The sequence below is a fragment of the Centroberyx affinis genome, unplaced genomic scaffold (genome assembly GCF_046629955.1).
Source record: "Centroberyx affinis isolate AG114_WGS23_722 - 3 ecotype Tasmania unplaced genomic scaffold, CSIRO-AGI_Caff_v1 ptg004372l_1, whole genome shotgun sequence".
NCBI classification, from domain to species: Eukaryota; Metazoa; Chordata; class Actinopteri; order Beryciformes; family Berycidae; genus Centroberyx; species Centroberyx affinis.
The window spans coordinates 176,523-193,422 of record NW_027282066.1 but is presented as its reverse complement, the minus strand read 5'-3'; the positions used below and the strand labels follow the sequence as shown (position 1 = coordinate 193,422).

Below are 16,900 nucleotides of genomic sequence, written 5' to 3'. Positions count from 1 at the left end.
GAACACATTACTCAGCGAAGAGTCAAAAGTTTACTGGAGCTCATCCTTGGCTTTTTAGTGCTGTTCGGTTATGATTCTGTCAAACCGTCTCTGGGAAGCAAAAATAGAGAAGGAAAATAGAGACAAGATAATTGTAAAGCTCAAGAGGAATGCGAGCAAAGAGGAAGAGACTGATGGGAGGCAAGTGAGGCGTTTAAAGATTCTGGATTTAGAGGAAAAAGAGAGAGAGAGAGTGGACTGGGAGAGAGAGAGAGAGTGACATTTGGTGACGTGGTCATTGTTGGGTGCGAACACTTGGAGGTTTAGGTGACTCTTGAAGGGGAACGATGCTACCCAGAGCCACGGGGTTCCTGCCAACACAAACCCCGCTCCAGTCCCCCACAATCCCTTGCTCCGGCCAGGAGGGGGTAGAAGGGATGGGGGGGTTGGGGGGGAGGGTGATGAGAGTCTGAGCAGGCCGGAGGAGGGACACACCGGCGCCATGGCGATTTCTAAAGACAACTTATCTGCCCTCTCGCAATGATAGTGCTGTCAAAATAACTGCCAAGATACATAGCCAGTCAGGAACCGGTTAACTCCTGCGCCGGCCAATCAGCGGGCCTGCTGCTGTCTGGGTCTCTGTCTCGCCCCGCCCCGCCTCGCAGGGCTCTCTGGGACCCAGGCTCCACAAACACACACTATCTCTGTCTCACAGGGCTCTCTCTCTCTCTCTCTCTCTCTCTCTCTCTCTCTCTCCATTCAAAGCTTTATTGGCATGAATGGAAGGGAACCAACATTGCCAAAGCATTTCAGCAAAGCAACTACTACATTACATTTGCCTCAGAAGTACCATCACAGACACATAAAAGTAAAAAAGAAATGCAGTGAATACAAGATTTGAAGTGGTTCAAATTAAAGAAATTAGTTAACAGAACTCAGGTAAAAGACACTAAGTTGTCTCTCCCTCTCTCCCTCTTCAATGTGCAGAGTCTGTGCAAAGTCTTTCATTCAAACACTTCAGTTATCCAATAGAGAATTGCTTGGGATGTTGCTTGTCCTAAATGTGTGTCTTCTTGTAAAGCTGCCCTGCTTTTATGCACAATGACAGCTGATAGGGAGGATAAACATCCATCTTCCACATCCTGCAGACCGTCCTTGTTGTGCCATGCGCTGTGTGATAGCGCCATCTAGCAGCACAATCCATAAATAGCTCAGGAGGTGAAAGTGAGAAAGTCAAGTGTACACAGTATTTTGTAAGTAGGCCTAAGTAAAACTGTATCTATATAGCACTAAACACACCGTTACAAAGCGTTTGACAGAGACAAGATGAAACAAAAAGAAAAATATTGAAGATGGAATATGCATACAAATATACATACAAACAATAAGCTACATAGGCCTACATACAAACAGAAAACATGAAATACCAACAAGACAGCACCTTACTTTTTGCACCATTAACAAACGCAGTAAAAAAAAATATGAAACTAGCATTTTGCAAACATTTGAAGAGAAAATGTTGACGTTATGTTCTCACTTGGTGACAAAGTTTATCTAATCTAATCTAATCCAAAAAGAAAGTTAGAAAAAAATCCTAGTAAACTGAGCTCACTTGGTGAATATCAGACAGCGCCTTGTGCATATTGCAGTGCTTTTTGAATGGAGGAATCACTGCTTCTTGTGGGGAAGTGTGTAAAGAACGTGATTCATGTACAAGTTATCTGCGTATGCTCTGTGTGAACTGCACTGATTGTAAAGGGCACGTTTTTGTAACGAGTACCACTATAGTCAGAACAAAAACGGGAATGCTCAACGAATCAATTCTTGTAATCACTAATCGCTACTTAAGTGTTATTCTTCTCCCAAGCAGTAACGTAACGTTATGATTCTTCAACAGCAGCGTGGTTGCGAAGCCGTCAGTATCCATATAAGGACGGCGCTGATTTTCGGTTGGCGCACTGCTGGCGTACTTATGCTTTCACACGGTCAAAGGTATGTGTTTCTCTTACAATCTCCATGTTTTTCTCAACTTTGTGTCGGGTCCAATGACCGATATGGAAAAGTGTGTTCCCTGACCGGGAATCGAACCCGGGCCGCGGCGGTGAGAGCGCCGAATCCTAACCACTAGACCACCAGGGATGGCTGGAGCATCGCTGGTGTCTATCAAATTTCACTTAATACAACGTACTCTGTTATATATTTAGTAGTTGTTTATAGTCTCATTGAGCACAAGCTTAGCCGTCTCGTCGACCAACAAGTAAAGCGTTCAATGTCTAACCGAATCACATAGCAACGATAAGCAAGCACAGATTGTTGGCTAGCTAACGTTGCTATGCGGATACGTCGTTGTGTAGCCGACACTAGAGGGCGTAGTGGGAGGAAGCTTCATTTTGACGTTAGCTAGCTGGTGGAGGATGCACACAAGGTATGTTGCCGATTTTACTTGTCCGTATCGACACTTCAACATTGAAATGCATCTTTACATGGCCGCTTACTTGATGTTAACGTGAGGCCACACCGTACGAAACAGAAACCCTTATTTTAAGGGGAAAGGGGCTGGCAGTTGGATGGTAGAAAATATCCACACCATCACCACCAGGTTGCTATTGTCTTGTTGTAAACAAAGTGGCTAGCACTGTTAGCTAGCATCAACTGACAGTCAACTGCAAGACTGGACCTTGTTCCTGCGGCGTGCTTGTGTGTTTGCTTCGACCTCGCAGTAGCACAGATGTTTGTAGCATAATTTATTTTGTGGTGTGTGACTGCTGCACCGCAGGAAGAGACTGTAAGCTGGTCTTTGCTCTAAGGTTAAGGGATTCCCATTGAGCAAGCTGCTGCAAACTGAAGAATGTAGGTGGGGTAACGTTAACGTTGCTTTATTTTGGCCTCTAACGTTAGCACAGCGGTTAGCCATCTAACGTTACCTGCTAACGCTCATTGTCGATAGTAACATGCTGCTAAACCAATGCTGACTATCCTTAACTTGGGGTATGGGAATTGCGTGTTATTGATAAATCCTGTTTTCTAGTTAAGTCTAATGCCTCTGTCTGGTGATGTTTTAGGAAGTTAGTTTAGCAGCCATGATGGTTGAATGTTTACATAGGATAGATATGTACTAATGTAAATATAAGCAGATATTTTTCTCTCTGGCGGAATGGGGTATTTTTGTCTCTTTGTTGGTCGGCCACTATCAGCTGAGTGGCTTGACGCGCTCATTTAGGATGCTTTCATCGCCCTCCACTTAAGCTGATGGCCAATGGCTTCACCATCAAATACTGCACTCTCTTATGGTCTAACAGCCTAGTGACGCACCCGGTTAGCCTGCTAATCCCCTGCTTCTCTCCCCCTACTGCAGGATAAGGAAGAAGTGTGAGAGCACAGTGTGAGAGGAGAGGTGATCTTCTCAAAGTAGTGTCTGCTGGCTTGGACACAGAGTGAGTGTGTTTGTGTGTGTGTTTGCGTGTGTGCTTGATTGCATGCAGCTTTAGGATCCTGGCCTGATGGAAAAGAGAGAGAGGAAGCCGGGATATTTTGCCAGGTAAGAGCCTGTGTGTGGGCGTGCATGCTTGTGCATGAATGAGTGTGTTCCTGTTTTGAATTTGTGTCAGGTCGTTTTGTTATTTTGCACATGCAGCATAGCTAATGCTTCAACAACATAATACCTCTCATTTGTTCTTACAAGCATTGTTTTGTGCTTATGACCAGTTACTTCCAAGTTAGCATTTTACATTGAGGTTTCTCTCTCTGTCTGCAATATCAAAACCGAAACAAATTTGCATCGTTACCCAGTGAATGGATTCTATAGATATATTTCCCATTTTTCATAATGTTTTCAGAGGATCATATGGTACACTGTAGGATAAAGTCACATTTTTTTTATAAATGAGGTCCAGTGTCTGCTCATGCATGGTCAGTTAGACTGGAAGAGTGTCTCAGCAGTACTGACGTTGCAGCTTTTCCATTGTGGTGCATGTTTATTTTATAGTGTGACATTCTCCTGTCAAGGTGTATTTAGCGATTATTCATGCCCTCATGGACTAGTCTGCCTCTGTTGGGCTACACCCACCTGATACAGGCACAGATGGGAGTCATGCATCAGTGGGCTCACACATAGTGGTCAAGTGAGATGGTGTTAACTTTCAAATTGGATTTTGGCGTCCTAGTGAAACGTGATAGGGGAACGGTGTGGAAAGAGGCTTCAAACAGCAACAGAGCGCACACTAGCAAGAAACTGGTATGTTATGAACAAAGAGCAGCATCACACCTCCCTCTCGCTCTTTTGCTTTCTCTTTCTCTCTCTCACTCTCACTCTCTCCCTCTCACACTCCACACAAAAGAAGGGCGCTGTAGAATTGCATGGATAAATCCAAACCATACATTGCTCGGTTTGAAGTTTAACGCTAGAGGTCTGCATAATTGTGGGATTCCCACATTTATTTGTATTTATTTATTTATTTTAATGGGTGCCAGGGGTCATTTTAGAATCCTGTGGGAATATTGAACATGATTTTAAGTACTAATATGTAATCTGGCTGGATTGTTTCTAAAATGCCCACATTAGCAGTTGAGGACATTACTTCATAAACTGTTAGATTTCAGCACTGAAAATAGGGGAACAAATGCTCAGGGGAACAAATGCTCACATGAAAATCAAGGCCCTCAAGCTAGGTAGCTAGCTGACCCAGTCAAATATTACCCCAAGCCAGCCAATTCAGATGAAATGAGCTAAATGGTGAGAGTGATGCAGATGAGATAATGCAGTGTAGCCTAATGGGCTTTATGCTTTTTGATTATGTGTCAATTTATCTGTTTAGGCTGCTCTAACAGCCTGGCACAAACCTGCAATGTATCTTATTCTTTGTTGGTTTGATGATCATGTGTTTATAAAAATTGTTGAAAACATTACTTTGTGAAAAGAAATGACTTTGTAATGGTATTACATTGTCCACTCACTGTCTAATCATATGGCAAGCTATGGTAGCAACCAAACCTGCAGGAGCGAGCAGCGAAAAAAGCAGTGGAGAGGTGCAGGATGAATAAATGAGGCCCATGCAGACCTCTACTAAGACCAACAGCCTATATGGACGGGAGAGAGTGAACATGTCAGGAAAGAAAACAAGCCTTATCTCTGACCAAACAGCTACTCTACAATATGTAGCTCTCCTGCCTGCCACTTCCACCATATGCTCCCTCTCTTCCTGACCATAAAGGTCATTGTGGAACACAGAGCACACAATGCCAGTGAGTGTATCACTGGCATTAAAAACCACATTTAAAATTGCCCTGATGCTCCACTAGAGGCCTGCCAGTTGTCTGTTTTCTTAAGTGCATATACTTAACTATTCTTAGCACCGTTGTGTCGCGAAAGCACTAAAGAGCCATGTTCTGTAAGGGGTTGTTTGAGGACATGTTTTCATTCTCACCTGTTTTCACTTATCTTGCATTCTCTGTGACTGTGCTGGGAATGGGTACACTGGCTAGGAAGTTCCCTTGTTACAAAAGGAAGGTTGCAGGGGGGGGAGACAAAGGGAGAAAGAGAGTGGGAGACCAAAAGAAATCTTTGCATTTCACTCAGAAATGTCCCAGAGTGAAACAGGAGTGTTGTTTGGAATGCGGCTACAGATTCCTGAGTTCTCCACCAGATGTGGGCTGCATCAGCTAAAGTGGGAGAGTGACCTGAGGCTATGGGAAAGGCCTGAGCTGTGTCTGTCTGCAGCCTTATCGACCCACTGTTGCCATTCCATTAAGGCGCTCGCACACTTAAGACATTTCTCTCTTACGTTTTTCCTTTATTCTTCCCTTACCCGGGGCTGTCTAGGCCAACACTATCTCTATCACTCCAAGCATATGATAAATCAATTTGGTCTTATCTTTTCTGACACGGCTCATATCCACACTTAAGCCTAGGTTTCAGTGGGTCTCATAGACATTGCATTATCCCTAAGTGCACCAATAACCTGTGGATCCACTGCACTGTGCCACTTCGGCTCAGTTTGCTGCAGTGTCCCCCCTTAATGAACATTGACGGGGTCTGGAGACACCATTACATCACCCATCGGTGATTAATCAGGGGGAGAGGACGAGATGAGAGGAACACAGATGGAGCTGAAGGAGCAAAGTAAAAAAGACACACTTGAATGTTTTATTATGAGAGTACTAGCGAGTGTTATGATCAATTTTGATAAATGAATGACAGATTTTGTAGATGGGGTGCACAGTTGGGATGAGGTCACTTTCCATAAACTCAAGAACAATCAGGAAGAAAATGTCAGGAACAATTCTCTTCAGAATTCAAAAACGTAATATTTATTGATCCCAACCCTGAGAGAGTTGTCTAGGGATAAGTTAATAACGAATCTGATTGAATGATCCTCCACAGTCCTGTGCTTTGTTTAGCCTACTTACTGAGTGAAAGTAAACACATCTTTGTCCTCTTGCATCCTGTCAGGCTGAAGAGGCGGAGACAGCTCAAGCAGAGCCAATCAGAGAAGAATGTGAATGAGCAGAACCCAGCTAATTCGTCTTTGAAGGTGCCCATCATCTCCTGTCCTGACATCCCAAATGCCACTGACCCCAAGGACAAGACCACAAAGGCAGACCTACAGAGAATAACAGCAAAGCCATCTGCAGGCTCAGGTAAGACCTGCATCATGAACTCCCGTAAAGGATTTGCAGTGCTTGTGACATCATGCACGTAAAGATTTTGTAGCCTGCTGCTCTTTTCACCATGAAGCCTCTTTTATCCAATTACCTCAGGATTAGAGGTCCTCTAGGAAATTAAATATTTATTTGAATTTTTCACTGAAGTTTCAAAATGTGAAGCCAGCAAGTCAAATGCCTTTTATAATCTAACTGACAGCATAAATGCCTTAGGTTGTATATGTCAACATGGAAATCTCAAGAATGCCCAACACTAAACGTATGATTTTGCTTTTTTTGCATTTTCAGTTCATTATGCCTGAGTGTTAAGTTCCACCCAGTTCTAGTCCTTCATCTAAACTGATTATCCTTTGATTGATATGCAACATAAGAACCCTCTGTTTCTGTGCACAGGAGACATGGGGTTAAAGTCACAGTCGTTTTAAACAGGAAATTGCATAACTTGAATCTGTACTGTTGTTTTAGAGATGATGTTGTTTTTAGTTGATGATGGCATTTCAGTTTTGCAAGAAAATATTTTCCATATTTCCTTTTGAGTTCTTAGGATTGGTTGGAATTGTTACTTGTCTGAGTTTTCATGTTTGGTACATAATGGGATGATGCTCCATAGCTGAAGCCTGTAGCTAAAGCTAAACCAAAAATTGGTTAGTGTAACGAGCATATTCGTTATATAAGCAACTCAGAATGATGTGAAGTTTTAATGATGTGCTATGTATGAGTTTTGGCTTTATGCTAGCAGGTGTTGGTGGGTTTGGTTATAGCGTAAACAGACTCATCATCACTTATATCACCAGCCCCATATTGACAATGTTAATGGACTACTGTCACCAGTGCACTGGGTCAGCCAGCTGTGTAAACTCTGCAGTATGTGTTTTAATAAGACCACGCCATTGTTCCTGGTAGACCATCAAATCAAATAACCTGTGGTGCAGGGTAATAATGCTGCTCCAAATAAAGACCTCTACTGCTGTCTTTCCATTATAATTATGCTGCATAACAGCTAGACAAACAAAACATAGCCTTCTAGGTTATATGTACTTTCAGCTACCATGTAAGATAGCATAAAAGACTTTAGCCTGCTGTGCTGCACAGTGCAGGAAGAATACTGCTCTAATGGTTTTCATGTGATAAAATTACCAGTCCCAGCCAGCGAACAAGTTACTGTTCACACAAGCAACAGAGGTGTTCTCTTTAGATGCAGAGTACAGTAAAGTGCAGACACAGCTGGAGTCTGGCAGTCTATTGCTTAGTCATGCCCTCTGTTTCCATGGCGGAGGCAGCATTGTAATGAGGCAGTTAGGGAGTGGCGTACTAATAACCTCTGTGTTCTTGGCAAGAAGGAAATGCTGACTGTGGACCTTGACTACTACAAGGGTCAAATTGTGTGTGTATTTATGATAACTGCTTCAACATGTGTGGGGCAGTGTTTTAAGCCCAGATAATGATAGGGCCCATTCATCCACTGGTAGTGAATCAAGATGCAACTAACTACAGGATATTTAGCTTGTGCTGTCCTCTCTGGTGATGAATCAGTTCCAGTCCAAATCATGTTTTTCATTTTGCTGCATTGATTAAATATCGTTTTAACTGTGAGTAAGTGTACCGCTGCTTATAAGATTATGGAATGATGTTTTCATACATACAGTATATAGTAGTAACTTAGAATCACTTGCTAGATACATATCTGTGACCAACTTAGAAAGTGTGAGATGGAGAGAATAGAGCCACTTCTTCATCCCTATAGAGTGTGCCATCAATAGTGTATTGGTTGCGTTGGTGCATGAAATAATTTCTGTCCTTATGGGATGATCGGCACTTGGCTTCTCTCTGGAAATTTCTCATTATGCTGAGATCGCAAAAGCTCTCTCTCTCAATTTCTGTCTCTCTCTCAGATGATGGCTGCAAAAGCAACAGTCAGGCGAAGAGGGAGAAGAGGAGGCCTCCAGGGACAGTGGAGTTCACAGTGAGTAATACTACAGTGATGCTCCCCTTTCACTCTGTAACTGCCCCCCTGACTGCTGACTTGCAGGAAAGTTGTGGATGAGAGATCAAATCAATGCATCATGCAGTGTTTTGCCCTGTATGGATTAAAAATGAGTGTTTAGGGACAGAATTCACAAAGGAGCTGATTTCTTGTTGCAGGTCGGTCCCAATGATTCCCTCAACAGCATTGCACTTAAGTTCAACATCACCCCAAACAAACTGGTCCAGCTGAACAAGCTCTTCTCTCGCAGTGTTTACCCTGGTCAGGTGAGAGTTTGGTCACTGCCACGCACCACTGCTTCACTCTTTAAATCATTGCTCTGATTGGCTAACGTGCTTGTCCATCATCACCCTTACAGAAACTGTTTGTCCCTGATGTGAGCCAGTCAGAATTAGACTCGAAGTCTCAGAGTTCCTCTGATCCTGCCTTCACAAATGGTCTGTCTGAGAAAGCATCGTATGTAAGTAATAATAGATCTTTTTTTTTTACTAGGTCATTTTTCTTGGAAGTTTCCTGTTTAAAAACCCTTGGCAAGTTAAACAAAAAGTTACTTTCGGACAGTGCATTACTTGTGGTGGCAAATGTCTTGCTCTCGAGGCCATGAGTACAGGTCAAACACTGATGAGTAAAGAAAATAAATGGTCATTACAACACACTGATCTGGCCTTGTAATGTCCTGCAGGGTGGGGTTTCGAACAGCGGCTCAGGAAAGCCCATACGGCGTGAGTTCTCGCCGACCTCGGAGGATGAGAGCCCAGCAACGGTTAAGTTCATCAAGATGAGCTGCAAATACTTCACTGACGGCATGGTGAGAAGCCACAGAATCTGCCCTTTTTTAAAATATGGCAATGTAAGGTAACCCTTTAAATTGCAGCCTGCTAATTGAATTATCTGGCAGTTAGCATCCTTGCAGGTTGTTGATTTTTGACCTAGATGTTTACCCTCCCAGGCTCTGATGTCTCTCCACATGTTATTTTAATCTTGCAGGGCGTGGTGGGAGGGGTGATGATAGTGACACCCAACAACATCATGTTTGACCCCCACAAGTCGGACCCCCTGGTGATTGAGCACGGCTGTGAGGAATACGGTCTGATCTGCCCAATGGAGGAGGTTGTGTCTGTGGCGCTCTATGATGACGTGTCGCGCATGAAGCTCAAGGACGCCCTGCCGTCGTAAGGACCCCTACACATCTTGCTTTCCTCCTCATTAAGTCTTTCTTGACTGTTCTTCCAGTTCTCAACAAATGTCTGTCCTTTCTTGTTCCTCCTTTCAATTTCTCTTGGTCAATTAACTATTAACTGCTTGTACAAAGCCTTTTCAATTTCTGGCACTTTTCCCATTTGCCTCTTTACCATCTCCCTAACTTTCTGTTTTTACCGAGCTCCATTCATTCCACTGGATTTTGTTATCAGGACAGTCCTTAAGTGACCCCCCTTTCAGATTTTGGTTTATAGTTTTTACTTTTCCTTTTAAAGTTGTTTATTTGTGCTCCATTATTCTTGCTATTTTAGATTGATTTGCTGTTTTGCCATTTGTTATTTTGTCTTTTTAAGTTGCGTCTCATTCTGGTCATTTATGATTTCTGTTCGACATCTCTTTTTCTTTCTTATTCCTTTTTCATTTTTCCACATCTTCATTCGCGGTGCGGTATGTGTGGTGCCTGGTGACCCCACAGAGACCTACCCCAGGATCTATGTCCTGTGTACAGGCCAGGGGAGTGGGAGCAGCTGCCCTCCGAGCGGGACCTCAACCCCTTCAGCCGCTATGAGGCGCTGGATCCCAAGCGGCCCATCGTCTTGGACGACATCGACTCAACCCTCTCAGAAACCGGTGAGATGACATCTGACTTGGCATGACATGTATTGTGAATCATGCTATATCAACTGTATGGTCCAAGAGGATCCACTTATCAACCTGGGTGGTAAATGAATACCAGCTACCAGACAAATGTTGGTAAATCTTTGGTTATAGAATTTTCCCTGGTCTACTAGCCACTACCAGCAAAGATGACCATTGACATTGAAATCCCCTCCTGTGACCAGTAAAACAAAATTTGGTTTATCGGCCTGTCATTGCTATTCACCCAAATACAAGTTTCACTTTGGAAAAGCATAGAGTAATTTGTTGAACTTGAAGACGATTGCATGCTTTATCTTCCAAATGGCAGGGAGCGCCGAGGGCGAGCAGACGGAGAAGTCTCCGTCAGACGAGGGCTTCACAGAGCTGGAGCCCACCGTCAACGGCAGCACTGAAGAGCCAGAGGGGACGTCATCCAAACCATACAGCGCTGTCAGCGGGGATCAGCAGGAACTCTTAGGACCTAGTTACTCCGGCCAGGGAGAATTCCAGGACCAATCCGGTAAATTGTCGATTCTCTGTCAAACCAAGGGGAAGCTGGACGATGAGGAGGATGAGGGCGTGGCTCAGAACAGCTCCGTTGAGGATGGAGAGTCACTACAATCTTCCTCGGAGACTGAAAAACGGGGCGACGTGCATGATAAACCTCCAAGCCGAGAGGTAATTGAAACCAAAGATCTCAAATCTAAAGGGACCGAAGAGTTGGTAAACGGTGTGTGCGATATCATAAGCAGCACATCGGTGGACCAAAACAGACAGTTAAGTCTGGACGAGGCTGCGGAGGTTCATGGGAAATATAGCCCTCAGGGACCATGCTCAGCGGTGGAACTGCAGAATGGACCAACAGAAGAGGATGGACTGAGTGAGGAGGAGAGACGGAAGAAGAGCTACAAGGCGGAGGTGAAGTCTTGGCTGCTGGAGAGGATGCAGGCTCCAATAGAAGGTAAGATCATTTTAAACTAGACACTTAAAAAATGAAGAATTATTTCAGTCAGAGGTGTAAAAGAACATTAAACTAAGCTAGAACTAACAGAATTCTCTTCTGCTCTTCTTTTTATTTCCCATTCTGTATAGACATGCTTCTCTGCTCAGAGGAGAAGAGTAAAAACCCGCCCATGTTCCTGTGCTTCAAAGTGGGAAAACCAATGAGGAAGTCCTTTGCCACTGGGATGACGTCTAGCCCCGCCCACTCATACGGGGGTCGAGGAAAGCAGCCAGAGTATTGGTTCGCTGTGCCACAGGAAAGGTGAGATACTACATGTATGAAGGAATACAAGTACAATGCCATACGTAGAACAGCCATAAGCATACTATAATGCACTATAATTGATACACAGCTTTCTATAGCACTGATGGCAGCTGCATTGAAATCCATGAAGAATCTGGGGCTCTAGTCTTGAAAGTCAGTGTGTGTGGCTCAGTGATGTGTTCTTCACCCACCCAGCATGTTTGTGTGTTCCAGGGTGGACCATCTGTATGCCTTTTTCGTCCAGTGGTCTCCCGATGTGTACGGGAAGGAGGCGCGGGAGCAGGGCTTCGTGGTGGTGGAGAAGGACGAGCTGGACATGATTGACAACTTCTTCAGTGACCCTGCGTCTTGCAGCTGGGAGGTGAGCTCAGGACGGAGTGTGGGACATGGCAGTCAAGAATGCTACCACCATGCTATGTTTTTGCATTTAGATCAAGTTTCTCTGACATGTTTAAATGGGCTGCATTTGTGTAGGCAGTGAGGCCTCTGTGTCTTATCGATGTCGCTGTCATATTGACTTGTTTCACTCCCAGATCATCACCATTGATGAGGCCAAGCGTAGGCAGAGTTTCGGCAGCTGTGAGGGAGATTTGTCTATGGATGCTCTGCCCATACTCAATGACGCCAGCTCTCTCCTGCAGGACACACACATCGAGAAGGTACATCCCACACACGCTTACTCACAGCCTGATGCTAACCACATAATGCTACCCACTATCTGATGACTAAATAATTCAAGGTTCAAGAAGAGCGAGCCCACATACACACAGGCCAGTCCACTGTCTTCTTGTCTGATTATCTGTGTGTCATCCAGCTGGCCTGTCGCCTGCCAGCCCGTGTGCAGGGTTACCCCTGGAGACTGGCCTACAGCACTGTGAAGCACGGGACCAGCCTCAAGACCCTGTACAGGAACCTGGCAGAGGTGGACAGTCCTGTGCTGCTGGTCATCAAAGACCTGGACAACCAGGTATGTACAAATGCACTTTGTTAGTTTAGTTGCTATCAAAGCATTTGAAATAGTTGAGTAGAAATCGAAATAGTAGAAATCTGTTGAGTGTCAGTAGAAAGCATTTGCAGTATTGTTAGAAGTGCAGAAGGCAGCGGTTCCTAATGATCTGATCAGATGAAATGCGTATGCTGCATCATCTGTGTGCTTTGTATGGAGATCAATAATAAACTGTACACAACTGCCTATAAAACAATGATCCATTAAATCCAGCACAACTCCACGCCCAACAGTGTTGTTTTCGTAATGGGACAAATTCATGGATACTGATGAAAACTATGGCCCCATTCATTCCTATGTCGGCTATGCATCTAATATACCAAATTCAGTCAGTTGTATACACAACACAATGTATAGCAATCATCGCCTCTAAAACACAATTGAATCCACTGTGAAATCTATTTTCACAAACAAAATAAATGGCTTTTTCTTCCTTGAAAAGGTGACAGTCAAATGTAAAGGGAGAGCTTGGGAGTTGGGCACCAGAAAACATTGTCAGTTGATGAAATTTGTTGTGCTGTTGCTCATATGCAGAGACAATTTGCTCTGTGATTTGCTAATGATGTGTAGTTAACATCATCAAGGCTGTAATTCAACTGTAATTCAACTTGTTTAGTCAACTAGTCTGTAGCAATCAGCTGCAACAGTCATCCAGGACACACGCAAACCTGCTCATGATTACTTGTTCCAGGGCAATACCTGTTTCATCTTTAATCAAATCTTACTCATATCTCAGGTGTTTGGGGCCTTCTCTACTCATCCCTTCAGAGTGAGCGAACACTGCTATGGCACAGGAGAGACGTTCCTCTATAGCTTCTGTCCTGAGATCAAGGTTTGCACTCACTTCCTTTTCTACCTCTGTGGTGGATTTAGCCGACACTGATTGAACTTCCTGAAAAGTGTAAGTGTGAAAATAAACAAACTTGGTTCCTCAAATGGCAAATTCGGACATGGTTTTCAATTTATTTTCAGGTGTACCGCTGGACAGGAGAGAACTCCTACTTTGTGAAAGGCAATACTGATTCTCTGCAGATGGGAGGAGGAGGGTGAGTAGATGAAGCAGAGTTTCTCACAAGCGCCGGCTGCCGGCCAGAAAGCTGATTACTGGCTCCTTTCCAGCCGGCTACGTTTTATACTGCATTTGTTGTTTTTAATGCCTGCAATTTCCCTGAACTGGATTGTGGTGACGATGCTAGGAGCCTTGTAGTTTCACATCAGACAAACCAATCTCCACACTTGGTTTCACTTGGTTTTAGCGCTATGCCAGTGCAGGAGGAAGGAGCTTTGCTAAGTAAAAGTAAAAGTAGTTTGGCTGATATGAGTACCGACGCAAGTACTACTTAATCAACAGTCAGTCATGACGCTTATTGTTGGCCAGTTGGAAAACAATTATGGGAACAAGTGCATCGATTGAGTTTATTTATTCATTTGATTAAATATAGAAACTAGATATTGTATGACATAAGAAAGCTAATACAAAAATAAAACTGCTATATATCCCCTGCCTGTACAGTCACCCAGCCTGTTAACATATCAACATAGTGCCTCCACCTCCACCCCATGCCCAAAATCAACATTTGCACAGTAAACAATAAACAATGGAAAGTCTATGTCCTTTCCTCATATACAACATTTGTAAGAAGGATATTTTTGATAAGTATTTTAACATAGGTTGGATAAAGGGCAGAGCATTAGATCAGGCAACATCTTGTGATTGTGTGTAAGCCACAAAGCCCCATGTTCTACTATGTACAGCTTTGTCCAACCTCTCTCTATTCCATCTTCTCCAATTCCCTCCTGCCGCTGCCCCCTCCCCCCCCCCCCTCTCCAGTGGCCAGCTGGGCCTGTGGCTGGACGCTGAGCTGTACCGGGGCACCACCACCAGCTGTGCCACCTTCAACAACCAGCCCCTCTCCACCCAGCAGGACTTCAACATCCACAGTCTGGAGGTCTGGACCTTCGAGTAGCCCCACTGGCTCAAGCCGCATCTACATTCACTCTCTGCTCCACAACCTCCCTAAACCTTCAAACCCCTAGTCTATATGCACCACTAGGGGGCAACCCCAGCTACCCAAATGACACTAAACTTTCTGTGAGACAAGAGTAACTCGGCTAGGCCTGTCCAGGTTTTTATGGTGACTGACTGAGAAGTTAAAACTAGCTGGATGAAACGGAATAGGCGGTCTTCTGGATGGTTCACATTTGGAAGGTGTGATCAATCGGAGTTTATTGTTCTTGGTGTTTGGTGGGCCCAGATATCAGCTGCTCTGTTGATGGTCTGAGGCAGGTGAGCCTGTTCTGGCACGGGGGTTTTTCCCTGCAGGTAGATTGGCTGGTTTGTATTCGGTTCGTCGCCCCTCGAAGGGTGGAAGTGCGAGAAAGTTATCGTTCCTGTTTGCTCTCACTTCATTGGCTGCCTTAGACATCCCACAATGCCTCCAGCTATCCCAGCATGCAGACTGCCTTACCACCATATGCTTATGAGGAGGGGAAAGGGAACACGAGGATTGCTGTTTGACCCTATGGCTATGCGGGCCAAAGAACCCGGCCTGTGGATGTTACTGCTGAGGGAATATGAAAAAAGCTGGCTTAAAGAGTCTGTATAAAAAAATGAGGTGCCCAATAATGCTGTAGGTTCATAATGTAATTTGTATGTTTGGGAATATACAGGAATACATACTGATAGCAGTACAGAAGAGTTTAGAACGGTATATCTTTTTTTCCTGACACAATGAAGTTGTGTAAAAGGAAGAGGAACCTGTGCAGTTGGATTGGAGGGAGCACATTTGAGATTGCCATTCTCTAACCAAATCTGTTTATCCTCCCCAGTTAAACCTACTATAAATCCAGGAAATGGAGTAATTGTTTACAACGAGAAGTGTCGTTCTTCCCCCCGAAGGCCGTCTTGTTCTCGTATTTTGAGTCAAAGATTGACTGAATGAGAATATCCCATTGCGTTTCCTCATTACTAGATATTATTTTCATTCCACATTCCCCTCACAATCAAAAACACCTGGTCAGCCAGGAAGGTAAAGTGCAAGGGGAAGTTTTGCAATGACCAAATGTGTATTTTTTGATTTAAATTTTTTTTTTGTGAGTGCATGATATTTTATATAATGTTTTAGAATTTTATTTTTACATGATTTGTTTTTACAAAGAATGTTCCAGTTTTTTTTAAATGGGTTTTACTTTTTATGGACACGTTTTGCTGAATGTTTCTGTTCCTTGATTTGACTAGTCAAGAGGTTGATTCATCCCAACAAGCACTAGAAGAGACTGAAGAAACTGGCGTCAGTATTGAAATCAAAATCCCACCGCTGACCAATTTTATCTCTTTGATTTCGATCATCGTCATCAGAGGGTTGTGACCAGTATTAGTCGAACATGATGTCACTTTGCACTGCAGGATTAACAGACAATTAATTCATTCTATATTGTGGCCCGATGTGATTAACTGAAAGCATTTCTTCAATGTAAAATCGTCACTGAATGTCGTCTGATCACCACTACATGAGGGAAGCTGCCTGTCCGAGCGCAGGTCGGCCTCTGCTTTACTTTAATGGGTGGAAAAAGGGATAATCTGTTGGTCTTATTGCACTCTAATGCCATGCCACTAACCAAAAGTTCAGTTCTACTAACATGGAAAGGAAATGTTCATTTATATCCAGTGCATTCCACAGGGACCTTACACAGACTTGTAGTGCATGAACATGCAATACTGAAAATGTTGGACACCATTGTTATGATATCTGCCATACTATCCACTAATGCCAGGTATCGCTTCATGTGAAAATGAGCTTTTGTCTTCTTAGCTGTTAAGTGTTGTTTGTAACTGTGAATGCTCCTTAAGTATTATTTCTTGTGAATCCAAAACTGCCCTGTTCTGTGATATCACCAAGGATCTATTTATTGTGTTGTTATTGCTACCACATTTAAACCTAAATAAATGTTAAATATATACATATATACAAATGACCAGTGTTATTTTTTATAGTATAGTACATCTCATGCCTTTCTCATGACAACATGCATGTGGGCTGCTACAACCCAACCGTGGGTTACTGTAGTGTTTGTGGAGTCCTTCACATCTAATGTTGAAGGGTTAATAAATTGTTCTGCGTGAGGTTACATCAGGTAAATAGAAGCGTATTTAAATTTTATCACA

General features: G+C 43.6%; 1 protein-coding gene and 1 non-coding gene across 2 annotated transcripts; one reads left to right on the top strand and one right to left on the bottom strand.

The window, feature by feature from the left end:
- Window positions 1-2,046: 2,046 nt before the first annotated feature.
- trnae-cuc (transfer RNA glutamic acid (anticodon CUC)) lies at window positions 2,047-2,118 on the bottom strand. The gene has a single exon. It is a non-coding gene; the product is annotated as a tRNA-Glu (tRNA).
- A 1,337-nt stretch (window positions 2,119-3,455) lies between these two features.
- Window positions 3,456-16,668, top strand: ncoa7b (nuclear receptor coactivator 7b). The gene is given in 16 exon segments (XM_071543733.1): window positions 3,456-3,517; window positions 6,428-6,615; window positions 8,532-8,602; window positions 8,782-8,889; window positions 8,982-9,083; window positions 9,306-9,431; window positions 9,611-9,795; window positions 10,299-10,453; window positions 10,791-11,423; window positions 11,555-11,726; window positions 11,943-12,090; window positions 12,263-12,388; window positions 12,544-12,696; window positions 13,472-13,567; window positions 13,708-13,781; window positions 14,567-16,668. Coding segments are annotated over 16 exon segments (2,535 nt in total). The 3' UTR covers window positions 14,703-16,668.
- Window positions 16,669-16,900: the final 232 nt, after the last annotated feature.